The sequence below is a fragment of the Quercus suber genome, unplaced genomic scaffold (genome assembly GCF_002906115.3).
Source record: "Quercus suber isolate HL8 unplaced genomic scaffold, Cork oak 2.0 scaffold_262, whole genome shotgun sequence".
Classification (NCBI taxonomy): Eukaryota; Viridiplantae; Streptophyta; class Magnoliopsida; order Fagales; family Fagaceae; genus Quercus; species Quercus suber.
The window spans coordinates 23,075-32,667 of NW_027069718.1; the positions used below are offsets into that span (position 1 = coordinate 23,075).

The 9,593-nt window shown below is 30.5% G+C and overlaps 1 protein-coding gene across 1 annotated transcript; it reads left to right on the forward strand.

Annotated features, from left to right (window-relative positions):
* Nucleotides 1-1,132: 1,132 nt before the first annotated feature.
* On the forward strand, nucleotides 1,133-4,753 carry LOC112030441 (MLP-like protein 43). Its single transcript, XM_024063130.2, has 2 exons — nucleotides 1,133-1,406; nucleotides 4,247-4,753. Exons 1-2 carry the CDS (start codon nucleotides 1,220-1,222, stop codon nucleotides 4,513-4,515), a joined length of 456 nt encoding a protein of 151 aa, XP_023918898.1. The 5' UTR covers nucleotides 1,133-1,219; the 3' UTR covers nucleotides 4,516-4,753.
* Nucleotides 4,754-9,593: the final 4,840 nt, after the last annotated feature.

Genomic DNA, 9,593 nt, shown 5'->3' on the forward strand with positions numbered 1-9,593 from the left:
TACTAGTGGATTTGGATGTGAACCAATCAAGGAAGTCAATTTATATCGTACCAGTGTCGTACTCTTTTAAAATGTACAAAAATAAAATGCTGGGTTGTATCTGGAACTTTTTAGGTGTTTTGCTCAGTATTGATGTTTTGGTCAGAACAATAAAAAAAATGTTAAAAAGCATGTTGTTTAAACTAATACATTGAATCTCTCAAGTGTTTAGGAAAATTGTTAAATTCACTCACTCTCACACACTATATACAAGTTTACTCTTTCTTTAACAAACTTTACTATAACTCATATTTTTATTAAGTTTCAATTAATTTAAATTTTAATGTAATTTAATTTAAAATGTACTAACAAATAATGCTTGAAAACTCCGATCCTTTAATATACATACATATTATTGATCATAAGGTTTCATTTATCTCAATAAGTTTCTTGGTAGTAGCAAAAAACGCTACTAAAACACATATATGAAAATGATAACAACAGAGACGGTTTTTGCTAAATTTTTTTTGAAAGGAAAATTGATGACAATTATAAAAAAGATTTTTTTTCCCTTGAAATGTTATTTAAAACTAAATATCAATTTAGTCATTTTAGGATTCTTAGCGTGCTACTTTCAATAACTTATAGTCTTATACACTTAAAACAGGTTCAAAATAAAATAGAAAGGAAATAGCTACCCCTGGAATTAAAAAAAATACCAATGTCAAAATGTTATTTATAACTAAATATCAATTTAGTCATTTTAGGATTCTTAGCATGCTACTTTCAATAACTTATAGTCTTATACAATTAAAACAGGTTCAAAATAAAATAGAAAGGAAATAGCTACCCCCGGATTTAGAAAAATACCAATGTCAAAATGTTTGGATTTAAAAAAAGAAAAAAAAAAAAGATGGTCAAATATGGTTGTGCCACCTTTGACCGCTATCTCGGTAATGGTCTCCCCCTTCAGTTATGACTTTGGGGCTAGCCAATAGGAAAAGTCCCAGCCATCTTCAAAGAAGAAGGACTAGATGTAATTTCCTTGATGTGACAGAACACTACTTGGTGACTTTTACTCGCCACACCGATTAATTAACTCACTCAACTCGTTTAAGTCTCACATGTTATAAAATGCACTATCTCTGTCGAAATTAACCAAATGAGCCATTAATATCTCTCTTTCTTCCTTTTAATTTTTTTAGAGGATCAGAAGTGAGTTCCAAGATACATTGAAAAGATGTCTCTATTTGGGAAGGTAGAAGCTGAAATAGAGATCAAGGCCTCTGCATATAAGTTTTATGAGGTTAACAGTAAGCGAGTAGCTGAGGCACCGAAATTTTGCCCTAACTTTATACAAAGTGTTGATTTAGTTGAAGGTGAATGGGGACAAGAGGGCTGTGTCGTTTGCTGGTATTTTATCTTCGGTAAGTCAATCAATATTTGTTGATCATGTCTTATGAATTCCTGAACACTTTTAACATTTTATGTAATACTTGCCCTTACAAATGCTTATAGCTAGCCCGATCAACTGTGTATGTCTAAGATTTACTATAGATTGGGTTGATGACTTGGTGGGAAAAAAAGAAAGAAAGGAATTGTAATGTGTTGTTGGGGTAAGCTGACATATCTTTATATATATATATATTTTTAATTAGTTTTCTAGAAACTAAATCGAAAAAAAAAAATCAATAAATGGAAGGGGTTTACTTTTTTTTTTTTTTGGACAAGAATAATGTTTGGCCAAGGATTTCTAATTTTTTCCGTTTATGTTTGGATTGAAAGTTGAAAGGAAAATTTTTAAACTTCTCTTATATATTTATATTGGATTTGAATTTTGATAAGTTCACTGTTATATTATATTTTTTTATGCATATAAAATTTTAAGATAATTAAATATCAATAATTATGTTATTAATAAAATATTTAAATTTTAAGTTTTGGTAGTCTTAAATTATGCTCTTTAAAGTCATTGTCAACTTCTTGTTAAAGAACAAACCCACAAAAATCTGCTCCAACAGTTTCTCCAAAATGTAAAAAATAATTTTGAGTTACTAAAGTTCCTCTCTTGACCCATTTTCTCTTCTTAAAAAATTCCACAGCTGAACAAGAGCATATCCAATAAGTTCCTTAAAGCCATTATTAGAGAGTAAACACACAAAAATTACCTTCTAACAACCTTTCTAACTCTATTTTTCTTTTTAGAGTTTCTATAGTAAATTTATTGAAGAAGAGAGCACTATAGCAACTTCAAATATTTTTTCTTTTAAAAAAATCCCTTGGTCGATTAAAAGATCTCTCTCTCTCTCTCTCTCTCTCTCTCTCTCTCTCTCTCTCTCTCTCTCTCTAAGAGAATAACCTTTGAATCCCCAAGAAGAACTCTAGAATACATTGGAAAAGAGACAGGAATTTTTTTTATTAAAACTTTAATTAATTAAATCTGAATGTACAATAGAGTTCAACCATAAATACAAGGACAAAATTACATTTGGAACAATAGGGGCTATGTCCCTTGGCCCCTACTTTTTATTATTATTATATATATATTTGTAAAATTTTTATATTATATAGTTATTATTTGAAGTTAAATTTCAAAAATTACAGTTTATTTCATCTCAAAAATTAAATTGACCAAAAGACATAAAAAAATGAAAATAGTCAACTAGCCCATACCTATAACCCTCTTTTAAAAAGGAAGAAAATTTTAGTTGATTAATATGCCAACTCAAGTGCTGCTACCATATTGAATGCATTACCGATAACAGTTATCAACTTGATGCAATATTGCATCTAGATCCTCAATGCTACCCAATGAAATCAACTAGGTCCAAGGCTCTCTCTCTCTCTCTCTCTCTCTCTCGTTCTTTGTAAATAAATATTTGGATTAAACTTATTAATAATTATGCATTCTTAATTATAAAATTCTTGAACTTTATGGTTGGAAAACATATTATTTATTTTATATTTTCCAACTTAATTTACTAATTTTATCAATAATAATATTAGTAAAAAAAAAAAAAAAAAGAAATCAGAGGGCCATTTGCTCGTTGGTATATATTTTCAGTGAGTAAAGCATAATATTGAATAGTTTTGATAAAGTCTAATAGGAAACACTATTTTTCGTGTACATTTTATCAATATTATATTTTTCTCTCACTGCCTTAGTCATCGATTAATCCTTTTTTTTTTTTTGGGTTCTCAAGGATTTTTCTTTAATCTTTATTTTTTGCCTTTGGAAATGAATGCATGAAAACATATGAATTATTTTGCCCAAGGATAATATAATATTTTTGATACTAATTAATATTAATGTACCATTTTAGAATATAAGAATTACTCTCGCATATGTGTTATACTATATACTTTATCAATTGTAGTATTTTACTTGTTTAACGAGGAGCAGAATATGTTTAGGCCTGCCTCAACAAGATATTTTGAATCAAGAAACTTGATTGAATCAATCCATCCAGGGAGAGGGAAATCAAGCAACTTATTTGAATCAATCCACTATATTTTCTCCATTCTGAGCCTTCCACCATCTTTACCAAAAGCTCGTTTCTTCAACCGACAATCCTGGAAAGCCAATCCTTCCTCTCCTGTTTTAACTTAGCATGAACCTAGTTCCACCCTTGTCCACATTTTTCACTACTACTGTGTCCACACTCGCTTCTCCTAAACCCCACTAGGCCGGCCCATCTTCCATCCCCACTTAACGTACTAGTTTACTTTCGAGTCTCGACAATGCATTTACAAGTAGTGTTTGAGAAGATGCAAAAACTTAAATTGAGACAGAAAATGGGCGAATCAAGTGGGTAAATTGGTTCCTCAAAAAAAAAAAAAAAAAAAAAAAAAAAGTAGGTAAAATGGAAAGATCTTCAGCTCGTAGAGCACGTTAAAGCACTGATTGACAGAAGTCAGATTGTAACGTAGTTTTGCTTAGGTTTCCTAGGGAAAGGAACTTTGTTGCTCATTGTCTCGAAGTGGGTTTTTGTAGGTTTTTGAGAATTTTGTGTTCTCACTTGTCAACTACCATTGGATACGTGCTTTTGTAATGCTGTTTGTTAGTTAATACATGCTTTTCCTTCCAGGTAAAATAAAAAAATGTCTCACGTGTGATAAGACAGAAAGCAGCAAAATATAGTTAGTAAACTATAATGAAGAGACTTTACCAAAAAAAAAAAATATAATGAAGAGGGTGGTGTTTATATCTTGTCTTTCTTGTTTTGATGTTTGTACAATTGATTGTTTTTGTTTGAGTCGGTGGCAGATGGGAAAGCTGTAATGTCTAAGGAGGTAATGGAAGCCATTGATGACAAAAATCATTCAGTCACTTTCAAGGTGATTGGAGGAATACTCATGGAGTTGTACAAGAGTTTCAAATTCGTTGTTCAAGCCACTCCAAAGGGTGAGGGGAGCTTGGTCCGCTGGACTTTGGAATATGAGAAACTGAATGTCGATGATCCTGAATCAAACACAATGCTTGAATTTGCGATTGGTGTTACAAAAGATATCGATGCTCATCTTACCCACGAATAGCTTGGAAGAAAGATTATAGCTTGCGTTTTTTTTTTTTTTTTGGAGAAATAAGCACAATGTGTTTATGTAAAATAAAACTTTTGAGAGCTTTAAAGACTAGAGCTTCCTCATTTATGGGTAAAATAAGCACAATATGTACTCATTTATGGCTACAACTAGAGCTTCCTCAATTGCCTCCTGCAGCATGTTATCTATATTGGATACATGAAATTAATAATGCTTCCTACTATGTCTATTACTAGTTTTTTTATTTTTATTTTTTATATATTTTTTTATGTTGTTAAACCGTGAGAACGTAATTGAAAACACGAACTCAAATTATAATGTTCATATGTTATGTTCCAGGATGATTTATTGCAATAAATCTGTTCTCAAATGGTTAGTTCTGACTGCTATATTAAAGGTCTGTTTGAAAACAACTTTTTTAATTTTTTCCTGAAAGCTTATTACTGAAAGTATGATAAGAAAAAACTATAGGTGTTGAAAACACTATAGAACAAAATTTATGTGTAATTTTAACCTTATTTTAATGTTTGAATATGCAAAATGACTTCTAAACATAAAAAACAAATATTTAACAACAACAACAACAACAACAATAACAATTTTTTTTTTTGGCTTAGCTAAAATTTACCATCAAGTTTGTTATATAATAATTAAGATACATATTTAATCAAAGCTATCAATTAGAGTTACCAAAAAATACCATAATGATAATGGTAATTATATATAACAAATAATCAACTAGATAATGACAAAAAATTTACCATAATATGAATGATAATTTATAACATTAGTAACAAAAGAAGTCCTACAATGGATGAATTTCACATATCGATATTTTTATATTGTTCTGAACCAGTTTCATCTCAGGTTCATTTAAAGAAGAGATCAAAAGTGATGAATGAAGATAATTAAATTTTTTCTCTGGATATTTTTGTGCTCGACCTTCTTGAAAATCAGGGAGGTGGTACCTCTCCCCCTTATGCGTATCATGCTAAATGGAGATGAGCATTATGCTAAATGTCTGAAGTAATAGAGAAACTACATGAACTTCACGCATATTGAACATAAGAAATGAGACAACTTCCTGCAAAAGCTTAAGGTTTTCTTTTCCAAACGTTTAAGAAAATCAGGATAGAGCCCTTGGATAAGTACAACAAAATTGGTGAGATTTTCGTTGAATTTGATCGAATCATGTGCATGTTATCTCAGTTCCTAATATTTAAATTTCAAGTTTTAGTTTAGACTTAGGCCACCCTTATTTAGTTAGGAATTTGAAATTCTTACTCTTTTTGATGGTATAATTCTTGTATGCTTTCTTCTCAAAAAATAAAAAAATGCTACTATAGATTCCCCCCTCTTCATCTCCAGTTTATGATCTCTTTCTTCGTTCCATTTCCATCTTCTTCTTCTTTCTAAATTTCATTTAGTCCTACAGTAACAGTCACTCTCTATGTGTCCTTCAAATTTCAAAACATCAACGCTGCTTAGCCAGTCAGTGCAGTTTATGCTTTGTGCAGAATGTTGATCCGTTTGGGCTGATTTTGGACGGAGGGATCCAGTTATACAAGTCAGGGGGTCAGGGCTCTTTTGGGCCCATATGTGATTCAGTTTCTATGTTTGTTACACACAATTTGTTATATACAAATTCGTATGTAAAATTATTTTAAACTGAACAATTTATTTTGCTACGAAATCCAACTACAGTATGTTGTAAGTAGACTTTTATTTATTTTTTATTTATTTATTTATTTTTTTGAGAAACAGTAAGTAGACTTTTGACATATAACAGATTCTCCAAAAAAAAAAAAAAAATTGTAATATAACAGATAATTGAAGATATGTAGAACTCGTAAAAAAAAGAGATGTGTAGACCAACCCCAATGTTTACTAATACTATGAGAACTGCATGTAAATTATAGGCGACTACTATTTACTTTCAAATGGCGAATACATATATAGAGAACTGAACAATGGTAAATATCTGTAAATCTGCTAGCAATATCACTTGTTATTTTTCTATCTATGAATAGCATTGATTGGGTTTGTCATAAAATGACATAGGTGTTTTGAATTTAGAAAGATTGGGGGCTATGTAGGACCGAGCCTCCATGGCCACCTGAGAACCAAATTCCTTTTTTTTTTTTTTTTTTTTGTTGGCAAAACTTCTAAAGCAGATTAAGAAAATAAAACATACATTTAGCCATTGATGTTCAAATGATTTATAGAAAAAAAAAAAAAAACCCTCAATGTAAAACAAAGAATAAGAAGAGATTCTTATAATATATGATGTTTTCTTTAGAAACCCTTTTGATGGAGAATGCATGTTTTTTTTAAGGCTAGACTAGGGACACCTTTAATTTAACTTTGTTTATCTATTTATATATATTTTTTTTTATCAAGGAGTATATGTTTGTTCACCAAAAAACATCTATTTTACCCAACAAAGTTATAAATGTCTATTAAAAAAAGGACTCCTAATAGGATGAGTTTTTATCCATCACTCTTATCATTAAATAAATAAAAATAAATCTGAATAAAATAACTGATTAAATAATTAAAATAAAATATATGTTGGCCACATTTACTCTTCTAACGGAGATAATTTTACATCTTTTTAATTTCTCTAATGTTTTAAGTATTGTACATGAATTGTGTATAATTATGTTGGAGTTGTGAAGGATTACTTTGAGATAGTGGTTGTTGAGTGAAGGATTACCCCTAATAGGAAATTCTAATACAAAGCATGCCCAAAATCTAAGATTACATGACCCAAGTTGCCTACTTCCATTACATAAAAGTGACACAAACTAATAACATCCCAAAAATTATGAGCACACAAAAGAAAAATACCAAGCCAATAATAGCCTTATTTCCAATACAATCACATGTCTAGTGACAAAATGACAACAACTAGAGGAGGATTTTTCATTATTGAAAAGTACAATTATTGTACTAAGAATATGCTTCTTGGTGATATACCAAGAACAACTACCTTCAAGCTTGTTACCCATGGATACAGAACTCCTTGTAATAGTACACCTTCCAAAGCCACTCACCAGTCACCACCCATGAATGAGAATATAAGTTTCAGGGATGGTTTATCAATTATCATTTGTTTTTCCTTTTTAAGATGTAAAAGTGGGGCTGCACAAATCAGATTTCTTTATGAGCTAAGCAAGATGGATGGAGAACTTATATAGGCTTGAGAGAGGGTGACAAACTAAGTCTCCTTCATGAAAAAAAAAAAAAAACCCTCAATGTAAAACAAAGAATAAGAAGAGATTCTTATAATATATGATGTTTTCTTTAGAAACCCTTTTGATGGAGAATGCATGTTTTTTTTAAGGCTAGACTAGGGACACCTTTAATTTAACTTTGTTTATCTATTTATATATATTTTTTTTTATCAAGGAGTATATGTTTGTTCACCAAAAAACATCTATTTTACCCAACAAAGTTATAAATGTCTATTAAAAAAAGGACTCCTAATAGGATGAGTTTTTATCCATCACTCTTATCATTAAATAAATAAAAATAAATCTGAATAAAATAACTGATTAAATAATTAAAATAAAATATATGTTGGCCACATTTACTCTTCTAACGGAGATAATTTTACATCTTTTTAATTTCTCTAATGTTTTAAGTATTGTACATGAATTGTGTATAATTATGTTGGAGTTGTGAAGGATTACTTTGAGATAGTGGTTGTTGAGTGAAGGATTACCCCTAATAGGAAATTCTAATACAAAGCATGCCCAAAATCTAAGATTACATGACCCAAGTTGCCTACTTCCATTACATAAAAGTGACACAAACTAATAACATCCCAAAAATTATGAGCACACAAAAGAAAAATACCAAGCCAATAATAGCCTTATTTCCAATACAATCACATGTCTAGTGACAAAATGACAACAACTAGAGGAGGATTTTTCATTATTGAAAAGTACAATTATTGTACTAAGAATATGCTTCTTGGTGATATACCAAGAACAACTACCTTCAAGCTTGTTACCCATGGATACAGAACTCCTTGTAATAGTACACCTTCCAAAGCCACTCACCAGTCACCACCCATGAATGAGAATATAAGTTTCAGGGATGGTTTATCAATTATCATTTGTTTTTCCTTTTTAAGATGTAAAAGTGGGGCTGCACAAATCAGATTTCTTTATGAGCTAAGCAAGATGGATGGAGAACTTATATAGGCTTGAGAGAGGGTGACAAACTAAGTCTCCTTCATGGTTCGTAAGAACTTATTATATCCATGAAATCTTAGGTTCGAAACCTCTTGCCAGCATTTTAAAGCCACTCTCATAGAATTCCTTTTTGTAATAATCTTATGTGTGTGGGATAGGAGACCTTATTATAGATAGATACTCAAATAGGTTCAGACACCCTCATTTGTCCAAAAAAAAAAAAAAAATCTCAATATTACATTAGATTTCCATCATACATTTAGATACCAAAACTGGGTAAAGGTTCATTAATATTCTAAGATCTCTTTCCCACTATATAGGAAAACTTTATGGGATGTACATGGATTTGTTAGTATTCCAACCAATTTTCCAATAGAGTTGCTAAGTTTGAGTGAAATTTTCCCAAAGACAAAGCTGAGTATTAATTGCAGTGGTGAGCTTTACACTAGATTCAAATTCATGGATCTAAGCACATCGTTATGTGCTATTCAATTGTGAAGAAATTACCCCATTTTGCAAGTAAGTTATATTTCAATCGGTATCCTTTCATGGCATTTGAGTACAATACTCTAGCTTAACACTAACACATTTGTCTACACAGTGTACGCATAGCTAAAATCAAGGCTGACCTCCCTTGTCATGTAACAGACGATGTCATTCAAAAGAAGCACATAAAGAAATTTTGCAGCTGGTTTAGGGAATATGTAAGTAAAGCACATAAAACTATTTTTGGTTGTAACACTTTAGATAGCATACTTATTAATGGCTGCCTCTGACCCAAAAAAAAAAAAAAAAAAAAACACTCTAATAAAGTTAGATGGCTTGCTTGATGTCCAGATAATAAAGCAAAAAAATTCAAACTTTAGATAG